Below are 20,151 nucleotides of genomic sequence, written 5' to 3' on the forward strand. Positions count from 1 at the left end.
GATGGTCCGAATGCAGTTGGGATGGATGTGCGTTGGTTGTAAGGGGTTTTACGAGAATTCATCTTCAACAAGATTCCACTATGCAACATCCCCTGCTATATGGTCGTCAGTGAACCTCGTCTCATCTTCCCAAGTTCATTCATCCCTACATCTTCTGGTCCGCGCCTAATATCATGTTCTTCCTTGGATCTAGGAGAAAACCGAACCTGCGCCTATTATCACGTTCTGCAGTCTCCCTTGGATCCATAGAAACGATCTGACACAACCGATACACACACCAATAGATATCAGCTAGCTCGGCAGTCGTTGGTGATCGCCCATTTCTTCTTCCATTGCTTGCTGCCGTTTGTACCTTGCACACTCTTTGAAGTGCACCCCACGACTGATCTTCGTTCTATGTATGTCATACCAGACGAATACGACACAGTTGATGCATCAAGATAACAGTTATTTAGATAACATAAAGATTAAGTTTAACAATAAGATCCTATATGATTTGACTTTGAGAACCAACAACTCCGCGGCAAACCACCTCAGCTGCTGCTGGAAACATCAACAGGCCGGCCCAAAGAAAGATCCAAAGGTGGATTTGTAACCACCTTGTGCCCTGTGGCACCATCTCCTTGAGTCATACCACTCATCCCCAACCCGTTCTCGTCCCCCGTCGACGTCCTGGCCTCCTCACTTGCACTTGCGCTCTTTACTCTATTGACAACGATGCCCTTAGGTGCTTTGGTTCCCTTCTTCTTATCCTTAAAGATATCTTTCAAAATCTCCTTGACGTCTGAATCCTTGTTCATCCGTCTGGACTGTAAGCTTGATCGCGGGGCAGATTGAGAATGGAAAGAATCATCGAACGAGGCGATGGAGGGTGCACCAGAGGTAGAGACAGTATCTACTCGTCCACCTATGTATGTTTACATAATTTTATGAGCATAGGTGCGCTACAGTGATAGAAGGAAAGGACAGATAGGGACGTACCGAGAGCATCTCTCAAGTCTGTGACATCGATTGTCCGTGATAGTCTTTGACCGTTGACACTTTGGTAACTGGCATTGTTCATACTCATGAGTAATGCACTAGCCGCATTGTAATGTGAATCATCATCAGGCCGGAGATTGGCTGAGGAGAATCTTTCCATAGCTAGATGGAAAAGTATCATTCGTCAGCTTCGCTCTACATTTATTGTAGTGTTGATAGAGGCCGTGGAACGATGTGTGCAAGAATATAAACGGGGGTTACGTACAATCCTTGATAGCCTGTTCTACACTCCATTTCCCATCAAACAACCTCTTCAATCCAGCTTCATCCATCTGTTTCGCCGCCTGGACTGTCTGTGATTTCACGAGCGCATCCAGCAAGGTATCTTGGTCTAACAGCGGTTTTGCGGTCGAGGATGATTCACCCTCGAGTGTGTGTTGAATAAACGAAACAGGTTCTTCAGGAAGAGATAAGAAGACGGGCGGACTGTCTGGGACGGGGTAGGGAGGAATGAGATACGGTTCAGGGAGGGAAGCCAAAGCCTAGGCAAGAAGGTAGCAGAGTTAGTTTACACGGCATTTTTGAAAGATGAAGAGAGCCAAACACACCTTGTTCGCCAAATCATCAATTTCAACGATCCCCCACCTGTCCGCAATCCTCCTCCAAACCAAACTAACCAGCTCTCTTATCGCCCTCTTCCTCTCCAATACCCACGCTCCAGCCCTCCCATCACCCGGTCTTCTCACAAGCTCGTTCCCTGCATCCCTATCGACCGCCAGCAACATTGGCGCCCCAGTGACAAGCGCTGCTACAGGGACTACCATATGCATCGCGTCGAGGATACGAAGGGCAGCAGCAAAGTCCAGGGGGGTCGCAACGTTATCAAATGAAGAAAGGTGTGTGTAAGACTGGAGTCTGTTGAGAGGTAATGAAGGGCGATGGGAGCGACTATTCCTTTTGGGAGGGGTGGTGGCGCCCGATCCGGATTGCGTCTGAGTGGCTGTCTCGCCAGGGGTAGGTTCAGTGACTTTGAAAGACACGCCCTTCTCGCGGTTAGGCGTAGCGGTCTCAGATCCAGATCCGCCAGAGGCTGGGGTCGGACCAACATCTGGAGCAAGAGCCACGGGGGGATCCGAATCTTTGACGGTGACGGCTGAAGCGGTAGGGTCGGTATGTATTTCTGGCGAAGCTGCCGCTGTTGTGGGGACTCCCGTAGGGATCCCATCCCCATCTGCCATGCCGAGGCAAGAACTCATCATGAGCGAGTACACTGCCGCGTTGAGCGCATGGCAGAACCTGTACGTCGCCATATCCGCCGATGGCCCCTTTTCCTTTTCTCTATTTTGTGCACTCTGCTTACCTGGCGTTGTACGCGGTGTTGGGCCTCTTTGCATCTCAGTTTCCAAGAATAGGATCAACGCGCGCGCATAAGTAGACCGTACCGAATAATCAGCCTCGCATAAAAGTGGGAGGGTTTCTTGCCACACTTCTGGGGAGATGGGGTTGCGACGTGATGAACGGTGGGCTTGGGGACGTAGGTATTCGAAAAGAGGTGTAAGAAACGGCGTCTCTGCCGGAGCCGGCAATTTACCCTTGTTAGGCGGTGTGGGGCTGCCAGGGGTGCTCGGCGTCGGTTGGGGAACATTGTTACCTTGTTTCGACTCTGCATCGTTATCGGCCGCATCGGTCATGATCATCACACCCGAGATACAGCATGTCAATACCCTGATAATCTCTGATCTAGCGGTATCACTTGATGGGATTTCGGCAATACGTAGGGCAAGTTCTTCGACGATATCATTGATCTGGTCGGCATAGTAAATGTGTGTCCCAAGGCTGCTAACACACTGTACGAGTGACGGGAGAAGAGCGTCACGAAGGTCAAAGTGGATTCGGCGGATGATGAGGGAGACGAGGTGTTGTAAGAGGTCGGTGACGCCTAACCCAACGAGGGAAGTGGTAGAGTTGAGGATAGTGGTGACCATGGCAAGCGCTGAGGTGTGTTTGGGTGTAGGTGTTCTGTCCTGCAGGTCCATAAGGACCTCAACGAGCCGGGTGGGGACGATAAATCTGTACTGCAAGGGTATCCACGCGGTCACTTGCTCTGCGACAAAACAGTCCCTCTCGGCATACTGCCATCCATGCTTGTCGAGGAACATCACTAATCGGTCGATGATCTGGGACGCTTGGGTGACATTACACTGCTGAAGAAGTGAGTGAAGCGAGCGGAGAGCGGCAGATACGACATCCGCAGAGGTAGGACCCTTTTCTCCTGGGATATGCGCATGCAAGCTTGGCGCTCTGCGCTGGGCGACGGGGCCTTTGGCTGCGAACTCGCTAAAGAACGGTGATGGGCTGGCATCCATACCAATCTTTGCACTCTCGAGCTTGAGCTCGGATATTTGCCCCTCAAAGGTGTTGACCAGCAGGGGCGGGATGATAAGATCGATCTGTCGAGGAAAGTCTCTGGTAGACGCAAAGATGGCGTCCGACGTGGCTGCCCCGTTGAGTCCGGCGAGTGCGATAAGCCTCGTTCGGTTTTGCTGCTCCGTATCCGGTTTCTCGCTCGAGTCCAGCAAGCTTACAGTCGCCATGCTGCCAAACTTGCGCAGGATCTCAAAATATGTCTTGGTCAGAGTGTCATCCACGCCCACAGCGGATCCATCGGTGTACGTTGTGTACGCGATGAAGGCGGCAGCAGCCCTGCCGACGACCTCGAGATCAATCCCTCCGCGCTGGTACACCCGCACATCGAGACTGCTGTCGATCACACGCAGCGTGGACCGGGCGAAAAGAGCGATGTCCCGTTTACATTCCGTCAAGAGGGCGCGGAGGATGGCAAGACTGATGAGGAGGCTGGCACGGTACTTGTGGTTGCCCGAGCTGGCTCTGGCTGATTCTTGGGCGACACGCTTCTCGAGTTCTTCGCCGATCTTTGCGAGCTTGGAGGGTTTGTTTGTCGCAAAGTAGGTGAGTTTCGAGAGGTCCTGGGCGAGCGGGCGGTATTCTGGGCCTGCGGTGAGGAGCGCTTTTGGCGGGGGATAGCAGGCGTTGAGATGGGCGACCTCTGGCTGGAGGGTTCTGCAGGGAATGCAGCCCATCGTGTTTACAGAAATGTACGGCGGGAAGAGAAACAGAAATCAATAATGAAGAGTAACACCGGCGACCGGCGACATGACGACACCCGCGCAGCAGCACAGCGGCCGCCGTCCACAACCCGCGACACCAGACCACGAAGTATCTAATTCATGTATAAACTGCATCCACAGGGCAGCTAAAACACTTTTGTATTGTACTGTATTCACAGAGCATCGACAGAGATGTGAGAGAGACGGGAAAAGAGGGAAAAGTACACATGGACCACATTAAAATTAACAACCGTTTACTGCTGCTTGCAGTCGGGGTTTGCAGCAGCGGCATTAGCATCAGCCGCACCCTCGGCATCCTAATTACTGACCACACGTCAGCCCCTTCGGGAATCGATACGCACTCGAAACGTAAAGAACAACACTAACCTCGTCATCGTCGTCCTCAAAGTCATCCTCATCCTCAAAGTCGTCCTCCTCTTCAAAGTCCTCATACCTTAAAGCCTTGCCGGTGAAGTAGTCGACAGCCCGGGGGATAATCTTCTCCTTAAAGTCCTCGCCAATCTGGTAGTCAAGCTCAAGTCGGCTGTCGAGCTCTTCGAGCTCTTCCTCGTCAATATCAGAAGCTTCGAGAGTGTCGGGGGTAGGGGGCTGAGGAGGCTTGAAAAAGTTGAAGAAAGAGTCGGTAGGAACAACCTTTCGGATAGTACGTGTCCGGCCAGTGGCTAGAAAAAAAAGTCAGCCTGTGCAGCCAGGCACACGCAAAGCAAACATACTCTTGTTCCTCTGCTTCTTGATTTCGACCTTCTTGGTGAGGTCCTTCTCTTCCTTCCACTTGATCTCAGTACCGATAGCCTTGTCATAGACAAAGTCGCCACCGTAGCCAACTTGTTCCTACAACCAATATATTAACAATCTGTCCAGCATCTTTCTCCATGCCTAATACTCACTTGGTAGTAGTAGGTCTTTGTCAATTCAGCGTCCTCAAAGAACTCGTTCGCGGTAAACACAAAGTGGAGCTTGAATCCGGGCTTTTCACCGTCGAGGTAAGAAAGCCGGACGTCAACGAGGTGCTTGAGAGCCTCCTCATCTCGGTCGGAAATGGTCTCGGCAGTAGGGACGTGGTTCTTCAAAGCAGTCAACCAGAACTCGGGGATACCCTTGACGTCCTCGCCGCCGGTAGCCTCCTCCTTGGTCTTCTTCTCTTCCTCATCCTCAGCATCAGAGTCCTCCAAGTCGGAAGCTTGGCCGGCCTCAATCTCGGATTCAGTTGGCTCGGCCTCACCCTTGACAATGGCCTGTCGACGTTCGTAAAGGGGTTGGTACTTGACAAGGAACTACATACAGCAGAATATGTTAGCATCCTTTCCCTCAAGAATGCAGATGACTAACCTTCTTCTCCAACTCGAGGATGGCCAACTGGAACTCGCCCTCAATCTCAGAATGCTTGGCCTGCACACCCTTCAAACCATCGATTCTTCGTCGGACCGCAGGAGGGAGAGACTCAATGTAACCAGAAGGCTTGCCGACAAGGCCGTCAAGCTTAGACTGGGCAAAGGCGAGAAGCGCAGGGTTCTGTGGAGTCGTTAGCACGTGACAAGGTTTAAAACAGCCGATCGGAGTCAGAAGGGCGGATGGCCGACAGACAGACACACGGGCGCCAAAAAACGCCAGGAGTCAAATGCACATCAAGTCCTAAAAGACTTATTGCACAATAACTTGACCACCTAAAAATTTCCTGCACAGTGCACGATCCCTCCACCTCCACTCCGCCTTTCCACCCTTTTGTGACCGGAATCTAAAATCCTCCCACATCAAGCGGCCTGGCCAAAGACTCACCTGCGCCAAGAGGGAAGCCGGGTTGGCACCACCAACTTCCTCATCCTCTTCACTCTCTTCGCCTTCCTGCAGAGTTTCTACGGTGGGCTGGCCCAAGTTGGCGGGTCGGTTCTGGAGGACACCAGTCTCGAGAGGGGTGTTTTGGGGGGTAGGCGCAACGTCGAGGTGAGAGTCGGCGCGCTGGATGTCTTGGGACTGGGACATTGTCGAAGTACTGGTCTTGAGGGAAATGCAGAGGATGGATGGAAGGAAGAAATGAAGAGAGGTTGGAAGGAAATGGGAAGGGGCTTGGGATGCAAAAGATCAAATCCATAAGTTGCGTGGGGTGGCGAGCGTCGCGTCAGCTGGGCAATATCGCCGTATTCCCGTGAGCGTGGCGTTTCTATGCTTCTCTTTCCTCAGGAGATCACATCATGTATTGTTCATCCTTCATCAGATAGGATAATAGAGCAGAAAGCCGAAACCCCCATGCGGGTATATGTGTACAGACAACTCCACAAAAATCCCAACTACTTGTGTTAAAGTAGATAAAGAAACAGACGAATATATACTGATAAAGAGAAAATCGAGCCACAGAGAGACAATATACTGCTTTATTTCCCTTGTTCATAGTCCCGCATTACCTTTTCTAAAGACATTATAGAATAGCCATATCTCTCAGAGCATTTTTTAAGATCGTATCCTTCAAACTTTGTCAGCCTCGGCACCTTAACACCTAAAGATCCCAAAAAGAAGTGTTAAAGCTCACTTGACAAGCAGTCATTACAACCTTGACATTCTGCCTATCCACCGCCGTCGTCACATGGCAATAAATTTCCTTCTTCGATGTCCTATTCAACGACCTAAACTTGATCTTGAAGAAGTCGACTGCATCCTGGAAGGAGTAGGGCTGGCCCTCGAATTCGGGGAAATATTCCTGGATCTGCTGACTTGGGTCTTGGATTTTGGCTTGGAGAAGATCGGCCTTGTTGAGGAATAGAATCTAGGACGTTTGTTAGACAGGGGACGCTGACTGGATAGGTTACCGGTAGAGCCTTACGATTGATGACTTGGTGAACCCTAAAAGTCAAGTTAGCTCCGCCCTGTCTAAGCTTTCACGGTCCAGCTTACATTGGGAGTTACAAATAGAATCAAACAGCATGAGAGCTTCTTGCATACCATTCGATTCTATATCCAATCCGTTTATCATCTGTCTTCCAACGAGTTGGTGGAGTTACTCACCTCGGTCTTCTATCAGGCACGAATTGTAATCTGAAAGAGCTACAAGGAACAAAATGGCTGTAACGTCCTCTACAAAGTTATAATAAGCAGTTGTCTAGATAAAGTTCTGTTGGAAGAAAGAAACCTACCGAAGCATGACGCCCACTTCCGTCTTTCTGACCTCTGACCACCTACATCAAATAGTCTAAACACTACGTCGTGAATAGGGAATCTTGTCTCCGTGATACCTAGTCACCCGTCAGCAACCCATTCTCTCTACAAACTATATTCCCTACTTACCTGTTGTCTTACTTCTAACCCTTAATATATCATCACTACTCGGTTTAAAATCTTGTGCAAACAATCTATCCAAATCGGCGTAGAAGTACGGCATATTCTCTGCCAAAGCAAACTCATTTCCTCGCTTGTAACATTCCTGTACATTCTGGTCTGCCCAAAGACTTTTGAGGGCGGTGAGGTACTTGATGGGGTACGGTTCATTGGTATTTATAGGTGGTTCGGCGTCGACGAGGGAGATGTATCTGCGGTTTTCGGGTTGGACGGCAAGGCCTAGTTCGTCCATCACATCGATGATGGCGCGCATGCCACCGACAATGTTAGAAAATGTGAGTTTCCTATGGCCAGAATGTAAGTATTATTTTCGAGAAGAATGAAATAAAACGTACCGGTAGTCCTCGACCTCATTTGATTCAAACGGTTTGTCATGTATCAGACGCATCTGTTTCAAGCTTAATTATAGTCAGTACATTCCTAATAGCGAGACGCACATCCTAACACTCACATTGTCGACTTTCCACTCGCTCCTGCTCCCAACAATAGCAGCTTGACTTCTTTCGCCATACGTTTCTCATCCTATAGAAATAAATATTGTCAGCCATCAGTCCTTGACGATCCATGCCTTTGGCCTTCTTCTTTTCAAATAATCCAATTCTTTCGACATCATACGCCCGTTCGAAAATCATACTTTGAAGCCAATGAAAGCCGAGACTTACTTCCTTCAAAGCTCGGTCAATCTCTTTACTACGTGCCTCGGCTACGGGATCGCCAGTCGTGGGCGAAGACATACATCCACCCATCTCGTCTGAAAGTTGGTCGTTGCTGGTATGCGCAGTTGGTGATGAATGGATCACGAATTTACTCGGCGTGGCACTAGCTTTGAAGATGTGCAAAACGGGGAATGCTTTTCTGCTTGACGCGTAGACAGTATTGTCGGGAAACTGGTATGTCTTTCGGATGGCACCAGAGGCGAGAGAGAATGCTGAGGGATAAAGTGATTCAAGCAGAAGAGAATACCGAGGATCCAGTTATTATCGCACCTAGGGCTTAATCGGTCGTGCGTGACGCAAAGACAATAGGCGTTCGGACAGTAGACAATAGAAATTCGGAACGTGAAGTGCGCCAGGTGTGAGTGTGTGTGTGTGTGTCGGTAATGTTTTTTGTCCGAGATCGTGTTGCGTTTCCCTATTTTCCGAACACGGCTTGAGATGAGAGATGCGTAGCTGATAACTGGGGACAGAGTACCGTGCGTGATTCCTGTGTTCGTCTGATGCTCGGAAAAAGGTTATAAAATACGAAGATAAGGTAGATCACCCGGCAATGTGTATTGTAAGCCAGCCTTTCGGGTTCCTAAAATAACTCTCAGGCGCGCAAAAGCGACGTGCAGGTATACCGTGTATAATCGATCCTTGTTATCTTGGTTATTATTCCAAGCTTCTAACTCTAAGGCGGTGGTGGCAATAATTGACGCCTTTGCCCTAGCTGAAAGGTGAGGACGAGTGAGAGTGACAGTGGCAGAGAACGGAGCTGGATGTCGGAGGGAAAGAGATCCGTGATTGAGAAGATGGGTCCCGATGGCCCCGGTATGGACTGATGGCGATGGCAGTGGCAAGTGCTGTTGGCTTGCAGCGGATGATGGCGGAGTGGGGACGCGTCAAATGATTCAGAGTAGAGCTCGCTCTTGTGTCTGATTCTGGAATTGGAGGCGAGGCCGTACACGGTCGATGAGCCGGTATCGGAAAGGAAGGTTTACGCGTACAAGTCGTGACTGCGACGACGACAGCGATGGAAAGAGCCAAGCAGGGAGTTTCAATGAGTGATGCGAAAGATAAAGGGAAAGACCGTGACAAGTCAGCTTTGAACGAAACCCCGACGGTCTTTGAACACGATCTCATTTGACTGCTCACCTCTTCTTGCACGTGGCAACGTTACAGCACGACGAAAAACGGATGAAGGAAAATAAAAGTGAACAATGTATAAAGACTAGTCGGACCGACGATGGATGTACTCAAGAGCGGTTCAGGATTCAAGAAAGCGCTAAAAGCGCTACGTTCAAAGTTCGCCAGTAGTCTCAAAGCTCAAAGCTTACCATTTGAATTGATGATCTGCAATCGGAGTTTTACTACGTATGGTCAGGGTAGATAGCCATTTACAAATCATCATAATCTGTTGTATGCATTCGCAAGTTGCCGGAAGCTGCCCCATGCCGCCATATACTCAGACAGTCAGAGGGCGGAGAAAAGGCAAGAGGAATTGAATGGATGGGAATGAATGTGGCTGAAGAAAGAACAAAAGACAACCGGCAGTTCCAGGCACGCGTTAACCATATATTATCCCTCCCTGACTTCCCTGATTAGGTAATTTCATCGGTAACTCAATTCATAGTGCAAAATGCCCGCCGCCGCAATGTCCAAAAGCGAGGAGTGATCGTCATTCACCTTGGACCATCATAACACCATCCCCTTATCTTTCTCGACCTTGCTTGTCGAGCTCGATTCCAGCGCCGGCATGTACAGAAAGCTTACATTCGGCGGTACAATAAACTGGCTAGAGCGATTCCCCAATCACAACGCAACAAACTAAAAGAGGGATCAACAAAAAATATAGATGATACAAAATTACTAGTAATACTTGATATGCACAACAAGACGCATCTATAGATAACCTGACTAGTATGGTACAACTCATCCTACACGTACATACCTTCACGACTAGTCTCAAGCACGACCTTTTGCCCAAAGGCCCAATCCTCCAATGACAACAACAGCAGCTACCACGCCCCACTTCCAAACCCCATTCTTCGCCCACCAAGTCTGCATACCTTTAGCACTCTCTACACTTATCCCAAACGTCTTTTCCACAAGCCACCCAATGCCAAGGCTGCTGCCCCTAGACTTCCCTTGGGAATATGAAAAAGGCGAAGAAGATACCTTGGGGAAAAGGGATTGACAAGCTTTTTCTTGCTCTGCCTTCTCGAGTGATCGACGACGCCGACGAGGCCTCGCTTTGAACGTACTCCCCTTCCCTCTTCCGCTTCCCGACTCACTCAAGCCCACAGATCGTCCTCCTGATTCTCTCCTTTGGGCAACACGTCTCGACAGGTTGGCTTCCCACTCTCCACCACCCTGGGCTCTTGCAACAGTCGGCATGGGATTACCTCCAAAACAGTAGCTGGAGGAAGCGGAGGCGTAGGCCGAGGCAGAGGCTGAGACGGAGATTGGAGACATAGAGGTAGAGGGTGGCCCACTGAGCGAATAACGCCAAGCAAGGAAAGACGCGGTAGACTGGTGAATGAGGGTTGAAGGGGATGACAAGAGGTTGCAAAGAGTGCGGGCGGCTGAGCTCATAGGAGCTGTTCCTTCTCGCAATATGGATGGAGACCGAGAAGTTCGAGCAGAGTGAGTACTATGTGTGGAAGCAGGATCTGCCGCAGATTCCGAGCTTGTCAATGGCGAGCAAAAGTGTTGAGAGGCAAAGTATCCATCCATATCGTCCCTAGCGCGAGGTGTAGGCTCGTGCAGTCTGGAATCTGATATCTGGGATGGATGTGTGGCTCGCTCTGAGACTGCGCTCGGAGTAGACGAGATGGATTCATGAATAGAATCGTTTGCAGATATCCTTGTGACGGGAGTCATTCTCTCGAGGTTGCCACTTGATTCTACAAGTTACATCAGCGCTGGTCATGAAACAAGAGCAGAAAGATAACCTACCCCGATTGTCAAAGACAACCACAGCATGCACCCAATCTTCTCGATTTGCATACCCAGCTATCAGTCTTCGTAACTCACTCTCTATCTCGCGTGAAGGTGGCGGTACAGGACTCAAAAGGGCATTCAATGTCTGATATGCCTGATACACTTTACTTTGCACCTATAACTGAGATTAGTTTCATCATCCCCTTCCCCAATTATATGCTTACTTGATCAATTTCAAGACTTGTAATAAGCCTTATCGCCACTCTACCATCACTGATAATCCCAAGGGCCCCCCCATCAAGTTTGACCATCTCCACACATTCTTTGACCTCCTTCAAAACTTTTTCAATCTCGTCCTTCGTCCCAATAAGAGCTACAGTAACAACACCTCGTCTTTCCTCTTTTCCATCTTCCATCTCCACGTCACGATTTGGCCATCGCTGTAAACTCAAATGAAGGCTCAGACTCTCGGTCGGCAAGCTCAATTGCGGCAATACCAAATCACCACCTACATCGTCATTGGCATCAGCATCGTCCTCTCCAACAGGAGATGCCGCCGACGATGCCCTCGAGAGGGAGGAAAGAGAAGCCACATAGCTCGGCATACTAGCAAAGCTCATAGGCGATCCAGGTTCTGAGGGAGGTAAAGAAGGTGATGTCGGCGTGGCTGGTCGTGGGAGATCGCGAAGCCGCAAGTGGTGCAATGTATGCTCTCTTAAACGAGCGGGATCATGGACGTGTTGGTGGTGGTGATGATGTTGATGATGTTGGGATGTACGAGGTCTCGATGCAGGGTCGTCTGTAGAAACACTTGGAGAGACACCGTCAAAAGGGTGGATCGTATGTTCTGGGCTGGGCGTGATGGCGAGATTAGCCTCAGTGTCAATAGTACCGCCAGATTGGATATCACCAGGGGATACCGTCTCTGTACTGCTTGAGTCGCTTGGTGAACGTTCAGTTTGTCCGTTGGTAGGCTCTGACTCATCGATCTCCATATTATTTGTGGCTTCATCTTCCCGGGATGTTTCCATGAGATCTGTGGCAATCGCCATCGCTGCTGATTGATGCTCCTTTTCAGACTGCGATATAGGGCTCCTTGAGATGAGTTCACTACCCCACTCGCTCATACTCTGTACGCCATAGTCGCCTGCGACATCACTGTCGCGCGCCCCTGGGCCGGGTGGCGACTCGCGCTGATAAGCCCGTGCGGCTTCTGCAGTCTTCTGGCGCTGCTTATGCCTCGCTCTAAGGTTGGTCGGGAACATGCTTTATATGCTGAGGTGGCGCAGCTGGACAAGTGTATATAGATGTGGATGAAAGAACAAAGGATCGGCGGAAGTTGTGGGGATTTACTAGCTATATTGGCAAGTGGTTACGTGCTGAAGCCTGAGGTGTGACGCGTGACTTGGGACGACTTGAATCTTATCGTCGGCCGACCTTTATAAACGTCGCCCGCCGCTCTCGTCTGATATTGTTGTAATGTTCTCGAGATGCATTCGCATACCTCTTGAGAGCGCTTGGGATGGGGATACCGGATGCCAAGAATGGATATCTGTGGCTTGTAGATACACGCCCGCCTGCCACTTTCGTTCCCCACTCGCGGCGCGGGAGCTCCAACGAACATAAGGCCAAGCATGCTCAGCCGTCGGCAAACGATACACGCACGAGCGCGACGCGTTTCTGCTTATACATATCACATATCTGCTGTTAGCATACAGCTATCGTCTGTACAGTGGTGATAATGGCTGATGGCACTGCATTGCTGTGGATATATACAATGTTCCGCCCTCCCTTCTCACGTTGTTATGGGCGTATCCATCGCCTTAGTTCTCCCAGATCTTCCCCCTGTAGTTCTGTAGATCTCTGTTAGCTCGTCCCAAAGGACACAGCTCCGTCTGACAGGGGAAAAAGATATTCTAAAACAGATACATACATTACCATCGTATGCCGCCATCATATTATACTATTTATTGAATCTATTCTTATCCATCCCCGCTTACGATAGCCTTGCATTATTAAACCTTGACCAACAACTCATCCACATTATCCTTGCCTTCAATTAGCCTTTTCAAGATGACAACGAAAAGCCATTCAATGTCTTTGACATCCTCTTTTGTAACCGCCGCACCCTCCAAATAAATCGTATTCAACCTCAACCCCTTCTCGTGACCCAAAACGGCCGTCGAAAATCCGGCCGTGGCCAATGAACCGCCAATCTGGACCCACGCCACGTCTTTTGCGTTTTCCGGTAACTTGACATGGCCCAAGTTTGAAAAGCTGAGAGCTTCACCAAACGGTTTCTCGGATGCAGCTTCGTTGAGGAAAAAGTCCTCCCACTTGGTCGGTCGGTGCGGATCAGCGTGAGGGGGATCGTACACTCCGTCAGGGACTTGCTCGAGGATACCCATACGCATTCGAGCACTCTCGATACTTTCTGGATCCATGAGGTAATTAAAAACATTCTTCGCTACCACCCAAAAGCTTTCGCCGGGGGTGAATTGAATGTCAAATTGGTATGAGCTGACATAATTGCCCATGCAATATGCATGTCCGAGTTTGTAATCACGCTCGGATCGAGGAGTGCTGGCGGTAAGTCTAAAAGGAGAAAGGGTGTGCCGGAATTTAGACCAGATGGCAAGCGCGTAAATAGACTTGAGGACTGCGTGCAGAGCGAGGATGTTATGCGCTCTGGCGACTTGTTTCAAAGAGGCCATTTGATCGGCAGGGATGGAGAGAAGAGAGTAACCGGGTGAACAGTTGAAAGGGGATTCGCGCACATGTGTAGCCGGCCAAGTTGCGCCGGTCGAAAAGAACCTTTGGATAAAAAAAGGCAGACGAGGAAGAATAAGATGTTGCCAGACCATTGGAAGCAAAAAGGAGAGAGATGGCTTGATATTCATTGTATCTTCCAGGCGAGGGATGGTCTCGAGTTTTTCGTAAGGGAGTTGGGAAACATCCTTTGCGAGAAGAGCATCAAAGAAGATGCTGAGCCCTTTACCGTCGACTATAAGATGGTCCGCGACGAGTGTGATGTACGTCGTACTTTTCTTAAGGCTAGTATCGATTGTCACTTGCCACAATGGACGACTATTCAGGTCGTCTGTTGACTTTTTCTGCCCATTCTTCTGAAGGATATTTCCGATCTCCACTGAATCATCATCTTCGGGCTGGTATTCTGCTTCATCAAGGATATCCTCTGCAGGCCAAGGTTTTTCCCTAAGCACTTCAACGGGATTCGTTGTACGGTGACCCTCAATGCGAACGTAGAGCAGAGGGAAGTGCTCTTGCAGCTCGGCAATACGCTGCTCTAGAAAAGTCCTGGAAGGCGCCGCGTCGGATGGATAGGATGCTGCGATGGCAAGAATAGGAGGGTAGCCTGCGTTGCGGCGCGTGAGACTGAATCGTTCGTGGAGAGAAACTTGAAGTTGGAAAAGAATGAGCTGTGAGCTGTCAAGGGGGCAAGAAAGAGGGACACGTACCAGGACGCGTTTGAGTTGGCATGTTCGCGCTGCTGTGGTATATTGCTATTAGTGGGGGCGTTGGGTATACAGGTATATCTGGGAGATCAAGAAATGGGCAATGTGACAGCTAAAATTACATATATATCGGGAAGGATTGTGCATACTTAAACATATACTTTATGTCTTATAACGATACGCATTCGTACCCATGTGATGACCCTCGGCCACGGGTGGTGGAAAGAGCGCCCGCCAACGGCCAACCGCCAGGTCTCGGCGCCGGCGCCAGCGCGAAGCAATTAGAAATAGAGAAAAATAGTTAAGCGTTGTTCATCTATACGTAATAGACCCTCATCCCTCGCTCTTGTTGGCGGCACCCATCTCCGCGCGTTCATTGGCCCTGCTGAGAGCCTCAAAAATTCGTAGGCACTCACAACATTCACACTGCGTACTGCTTTAGAGGACAGTGTTTAATGGATAGTTGATGGTGGATGAGCCGTGGGCGTTGTGAGAGGCAAAAGGGGCAGGCGGTTGGTCATGGACCTCAAGCACGGCTACCTGTAACAAATACGTACGGTACAAAGCCGTCGGATGAGAATCAATCTTCTTCGTTTTTTAACATTCAGCACATGATCGTACACAATCAAGTTTCGTCCGTCTACAATCTACTGTCCGTCTAATAAACGCATTATAGGGAAATGAATATAGACTTCTTACGGTACATCACTTGATTGAACACACCACCATCTTAATCATTCTTCCTTTGCTTCATCCCCTTCAACATCATCTTCATCATCCGACCTTTCATCCTTCCTATCATTCAAAAACACTGCTCTTGCCAGGATCCTCAAGATGAGAAAATACCAAACCAAGTTGAGCAACTGCAACAAAAAGATCGGGATGAAGATCTGCCACTTCATCCACCAATCGATCCATCGGTCGTTCCAGGGATCAAATGTCGTTCGGTCCGGGAAGGGGATGAGGTCAAATTGGGTCCAGACGGAGTGGAGGATGACGATGTTTAGATAGTGTCTCATATACCTTTTAAAAAAACTCAATGTCAACATACAGGCCAAATTAACCCCGAAATGAGGGATGCACTCACGTCCAGACGATGGTGAACCACGCGAACAAGGGGACAGAATAGAATTCTGAAACATAGTTGACGCATTTGGCAAGCTGTACTCAAAAAGTTAGATAATCATCCAAGTTACGGACGAGACGTTTTGAGCAGAAAAAGGTAGGCTTACACCAAGGAATAGGTCTGACACATCCATGGTGATGAAAATCGCCACACCAATGTAGGTCAGCTATGCAAAGCGGGTCAACATCCATCTAGACACGATTCAAAATCTGTCCGACATACATAGACTGTGTAACTCCATCCAATGAGCCAAAGAGTAACGATATGCTGTACATCTCTCATTACTTGTTGTTCACTCGCAGAAGCAAGTCAACAAAAGGACTCACATGTGCCACAAGCTCCTTGTAATCCTTTCTCGGCTTTTCAATCTTGGCAATCATAATGATCGTCTGCTGGAGCCAATATGACGCTTGGAGGAGATAATAAGTTTTGAGATGGGAGGTCATCTCCCGGTGAGGATATTCTAACCAGAAATGCTCTGTCTTAAACCCTGTATTCCCATCAGCCGCCGCTTTTGGAAAGCAACAGAGAGACGCTGGGGAAACGTACACCAGATGGGAAGATCGCGCATGACATACTGGGAGATGATTAGCGACGTTTTATCATAAGGATGAGATGCACTTACAAGACCGTACACTCCAAGGATTCCAAAGTAGAAGATGGCATACCCCTCTATATTTTTTGTTCAGTATCGACGGCTTGTTCGCTGTGGAAGTCAGACGTACGCTCAGTGAACCGTACAATCTTTTGACCTTTTACTCCTAGGGCCCTGGCCATTGGCCGTAAGACCCGGGTCGTCATAAACTGTCTCACGCTATAGCGATAATCTGTAAGTGTCTGCATCATTTGACGGTGCAATATACGTGTAGGACTCACAATGTGCAAAAGATCACATAGTGTGCCAGGAAAGCGAAATCCCACCATGATTTACCGTACCTCCCATCTTCCAATTTGTTTGAAGGCAAGATAAAGTGCTCAAATACATTTGGCACTTGCGAGTGGTTGATGATACCGTATGTGCTTAAGAGATGGTGCAGCAGATAAAGGGATGGAGCGATAAGAGAAAGCTTGAAGGAAGAGGCTAGGAAGGATGAATCTGGCTGTCAGTAAAGAATAATAATGGATCGGGACAAAAGAGGGCGAGGAGCAGCAACTGACCGGGAGCCAAGAGCCATCTACCAGTCTTGATATCGCTCCACAGTCCTTTCGATCGATACCGATCACCTTCTGTTGGACGTCGGCGGCCGGGTAAAGGTTTCACTGCAGATTCGGGTGAAGATTGCCGGTTGTGGTTGAGAGGTATCTGGCTGTACGTTGTGCGTGGTGCATCAGCTTACTCGCCTTACAAAACAACCCGGCAGTACAAATTACGACGTATGAGAGGCTATAGGGGCAGAGCGACTTACTCGAGGGCCACAGTCACGCTGGACGCCCGCCTTCGGTGAAGATGTTTATGTCCTTGGGACATCCTGGGACAGCTGCTTTATGTCAAGTAGCGGTGATACAATGTCGACAGGACAGAAAAGTCAGTCAATAAAACTGAAAAAAAACATATCTGCAGGTCAGAGTCAGAGTTATATACGCCAGAGCGGGCATGGAAAGGATAGGCCGGTTAGGGCGAGGGTTCGTTGCGTTGGGGATGTTTTCCTCAATCTGCGGACGCTGTCTGACGAACAAACGACAAGGTCTGTGCATTGTGTCTGCCTGTTGTGCGTGCCCATGACGAAGATCTGTGTGGGAATGATGCAAAGCAGTTAATGGTTGCTGAGAGCAGTTCTTTCCTCCCTGTTGCAAACAAAGGAGTAGCGGGTCCTGGCAGTCTGCAGTTTTAATGTGATGGCCGTCGGCTTATGCGAGTAGGGTCAAGTTATTAGGGAATTTGTGAAGAAGCGGGCTTGTCAGTAGATGGCCGCCCCGCCGCCGCTCTTCTCAGGGCGCATTTTCATGACGCGTATCCTCAGTTCCTCACTTTTTGTTCTCCCTGAATGAGCCATCCAAGATCAGTCTATATCAGAGCATCGGTAACATTTGAACATGACCAAACACTTTCATTAAAAGGATAGACAATGGATTAGATGAATATGCAGATGCCAAGATCCATCACTATGTACACTGACAAACAGCTGTACCTAGACACCTTGCACGAACGCTGTTTAAAAGTAACAGAAACATGTGTGTATGTGTTGTGTGTGTGCGTGTGTAAATGGTAATTGCGGCGATGGTCCCATCCCCCATTGCGCCTTTTCTTTGCCTACTCGGTCGAAATGCTCGAATCATCCCTTCGGAAACATCACCCAAGCAAGCCACGATCACCCCCATCCCAGCGAGCTATTCCCTCTTTTTAGTCGGTTACTCAGCCTTCACCTTCACTTCCTCCTCCTCCTCCTCCTCATCCTCCGATCTCTCATCCTTCAAGTCTCTGTAAAATACAGCCCTCACCAAGATCCTCCAGATCAAAAAGTACCAGAACAAGTTGATCAGCTGGAGCAAAAAGATGGGAGTGAAGATCTGCCACTTCATCCACCAGCTGAGCCACTTGTCGTTCAAGGGGTCAAAGGCGGAACGTTCGGACGGACGGATGAGGTCAAATTGAGCCCAGACGGACCAAAGAATCCAGATGTTGAGGTAGTGGCGGAAGTAACTGCGGGGCGGGAAATTAGAGCCTTGGAGCATTGATGCTGAAATTTCTGGATGGATACTTACGACCACACAAAGATGAACCACGCGAATACAGGGACAGACCAAAAGTCAGAAACGTAGTTGACACACTTTGCGAGCTGTATGGATTGTGAGCGACACAGCACACCTGTTTAATGGCCGGGCCCGCAGACATACGGCAAGGAAGACGTCGGAAACATCCATAGTAACGAAGATGGAGACACCAATGTAGGTAAGCTGTGAAAAGTCAGTCTGCGGCTAGACATCGATCGAGTATCGGAATCTTACATAAACGTTGTAACTCCATCCAACCAACCAGAGGGTCACAATGTGCTACCTCATCATCAGCAAAGCCCTACATATCTTTCTCGTCTGATATGCCTACGTGAGCGACGAGTTCCTTGAAATCTTTCCTTGGCTTTTCAATCTTCGCGGCAAGGAGGATAGTCTGCTGGAGCCAGTAGGCAGCTTGCACGAGGTAATAAGTCTTAAGTTCCCAAGACATTTCTCGGTGAGGGTATTCGAGCCAGAAATGCTCAGTCTTGTACCCTGCAGTCCACATTAGCATTCTTTCCGCTTTTCGCGAGTAAGACAAAACTGAAAAGAGTTGGACTTACACCAAGTGGGCAAACCGCGCATGACATACTGCAGCGATTGTCAGCATCCCACACTAGTTTACTCCTCGGGTTGACCTACGACACCGAGAGAACCAAGGATACTAAAGTAGAAGCAAGCATAACCCTCTATTCTAAGGTCATTATCAATTCATTAAGGACGTTCTCAAAACGGCTTACGTTCTGTAAACCTCATGATCTTTCCGCCCTTGATACCCAAAGACATAGCCATAGGCCTAAACACCTTGAGAGTCATGAATTGTCTCACACTGTTTCCTTGTCAGACCTTATCCCTCTCTATCAAGTTCCTGCCCCATAAGGTCACTCACAAGCTCCAGAAGATGATGTAATTTGCCAGGAAGACCAGGTCCCACCATGACTTGCCGTACCTTCCATCAGGCAAGCGGTTTGAAGGGAAGATAAGGTGTTCAAAAATATTGGGGGTGTCGGGACCGAGAATGCCATAGTGCACGAGAAGACGATGATTGAAATAGAGGATAGGAGCGATAAGCATGAGCTTGAATGATGATGCTACAGAGTTTATGTTTTAACTCAAGCCTCTTCAATGCGCGGGCCGTGACCCGTTCGTAAAAGGTACAACACAAAAGACCTACATGGGATTAGCATCCATCTGCCAGTCTTGACATCGTCCCAGAAACCATTGGACTTGTAGATTTCGGGCAAAGCATCCCTGGTTCCCTTGCTCTTTGGTCGAGGACGGCTGGTGAGTGGCTTCACCTCCTCGACCGGTTGGCTATTTACCGAGGACACATTTCGTCAGTCTCGAACACTTGGGTGATATGTGATGCAGTATCTTACATAGAAGATCCTTGCTCATGGTTCAACGGGATTTGGCTGATGACAGGAGCAAAACATTTAGTATTTGTTTATCCAACATGAGGACCCGCCGGAAACTTGTCTGCTTTCTGCGGGCGAGAAACCAGACATCGTGTGTGGAGTACTCACTTGAGGGCGTTGGTAACGCTTGACCTTCGCCGATGGCTGGGTTTATTTGGTGTCACCGCTGGGCCGGGCATTGTTGTTGTCGAGATGGGGCTGAAAGAATGCGAGGAAAGAAAAACAAACTAAAAGAAAAAAAGTCGAGGGCGGAGGATTCAGATCGCGTCGAGAGAAACGGACAAACCTCGGGCTACGTATACATATATGACGCGCCATAAA

General features: G+C 49.1%; 7 protein-coding genes across 7 annotated transcripts; all 7 read right to left on the minus strand.

Moving 5' to 3' along the window:
• Positions 1-422: 422 nt before the first annotated feature.
• Positions 423-4,190, minus strand: CNE04430 (cellular morphogenesis-related protein, putative). The gene is made up of 4 exons (XM_571111.2): positions 1,590-4,190; positions 1,247-1,523; positions 982-1,143; positions 423-907 (listed from the first exon to the last, which is right to left on the minus strand). The coding sequence occupies exons 1-4, from the start codon at positions 4,080-4,082 to the stop codon at positions 534-536; spliced, it is 3,306 nt and encodes a 1,101-aa protein (XP_571111.1). The 5' UTR covers positions 4,083-4,190; the 3' UTR covers positions 423-533.
• Positions 4,191-4,211: 21 nt separating this feature from the next.
• On the minus strand, positions 4,212-6,184 carry CNE04440 (nucleosome assembly protein I, putative). Its single transcript, XM_571114.1, has 6 exons — positions 5,907-6,184; positions 5,460-5,642; positions 5,018-5,404; positions 4,844-4,961; positions 4,497-4,792; positions 4,212-4,426 (listed from the first exon to the last, which is right to left on the minus strand). The coding sequence occupies exons 1-6, from the start codon at positions 6,108-6,110 to the stop codon at positions 4,364-4,366; spliced, it is 1,251 nt and encodes a 416-aa protein (XP_571114.1). The 5' UTR covers positions 6,111-6,184; the 3' UTR covers positions 4,212-4,363.
• A 153-nt stretch (positions 6,185-6,337) lies between these two features.
• Positions 6,338-9,390, minus strand: CNE04450 (heterotrimeric G-protein GTPase, putative). Its single transcript, XM_571116.1, has 11 exons — positions 9,311-9,390; positions 8,120-9,171; positions 7,909-7,979; positions 7,793-7,855; positions 7,407-7,741; positions 7,256-7,354; positions 7,128-7,196; positions 7,017-7,073; positions 6,946-6,965; positions 6,655-6,888; positions 6,338-6,588 (listed from the first exon to the last, which is right to left on the minus strand). Exons 2-11 carry the CDS (start codon positions 8,201-8,203, stop codon positions 6,544-6,546), a joined length of 1,077 nt encoding a protein of 358 aa, XP_571116.1. The 5' UTR covers positions 8,204-9,171; positions 9,311-9,390; the 3' UTR covers positions 6,338-6,543.
• Positions 9,391-9,916: 526 nt separating this feature from the next.
• Positions 9,917-12,488, minus strand: CNE04460 (hypothetical protein). Its single transcript, XM_571117.2, has 3 exons — positions 11,323-12,488; positions 11,114-11,273; positions 9,917-11,061 (listed from the first exon to the last, which is right to left on the minus strand). Exons 1-3 carry the CDS (start codon positions 12,361-12,363, stop codon positions 10,121-10,123), a joined length of 2,142 nt encoding a protein of 713 aa, XP_571117.1. The 5' UTR covers positions 12,364-12,488; the 3' UTR covers positions 9,917-10,120.
• A 354-nt stretch (positions 12,489-12,842) lies between these two features.
• CNE04470 (expressed protein) lies at positions 12,843-14,715 on the minus strand. Its single transcript, XM_571119.2, has 2 exons — positions 14,578-14,715; positions 12,843-14,516 (listed from the first exon to the last, which is right to left on the minus strand). Exons 1-2 carry the CDS (start codon positions 14,597-14,599, stop codon positions 13,114-13,116), a joined length of 1,425 nt encoding a protein of 474 aa, XP_571119.1. The 5' UTR covers positions 14,600-14,715; the 3' UTR covers positions 12,843-13,113.
• Positions 14,716-15,186: 471 nt separating this feature from the next.
• Positions 15,187-17,557, minus strand: CNE04480 (sphingosine N-acyltransferase, putative). Its single transcript, XM_571121.1, has 11 exons — positions 17,107-17,557; positions 16,859-17,007; positions 16,577-16,781; positions 16,426-16,514; positions 16,326-16,372; positions 16,250-16,277; positions 16,027-16,190; positions 15,923-15,967; positions 15,807-15,866; positions 15,662-15,735; positions 15,187-15,597 (listed from the first exon to the last, which is right to left on the minus strand). Exons 1-11 carry the CDS (start codon positions 17,166-17,168, stop codon positions 15,309-15,311), a joined length of 1,212 nt encoding a protein of 403 aa, XP_571121.1. The 5' UTR covers positions 17,169-17,557; the 3' UTR covers positions 15,187-15,308.
• A 211-nt stretch (positions 17,558-17,768) lies between these two features.
• CNE04490 (conserved hypothetical protein) lies at positions 17,769-20,029 on the minus strand. The gene is made up of 12 exons (XM_571186.2): positions 19,939-20,029; positions 19,792-19,827; positions 19,587-19,726; positions 19,302-19,503; positions 19,153-19,241; positions 19,055-19,101; positions 18,976-19,003; positions 18,744-18,907; positions 18,647-18,691; positions 18,536-18,595; positions 18,404-18,477; positions 17,769-18,341 (listed from the first exon to the last, which is right to left on the minus strand). Exons 1-12 carry the CDS (start codon positions 20,007-20,009, stop codon positions 18,050-18,052), a joined length of 1,248 nt encoding a protein of 415 aa, XP_571186.1. The 5' UTR covers positions 20,010-20,029; the 3' UTR covers positions 17,769-18,049.
• Between the last annotated feature and the right edge of the window lie 122 nt (positions 20,030-20,151).

Source organism: Cryptococcus neoformans, assembly GCF_000091045.1.
Source record: "Cryptococcus neoformans var. neoformans JEC21 chromosome 5 sequence".
NCBI lineage: Eukaryota > Fungi > Basidiomycota > Tremellomycetes > Tremellales > Cryptococcaceae > Cryptococcus > Cryptococcus deneoformans.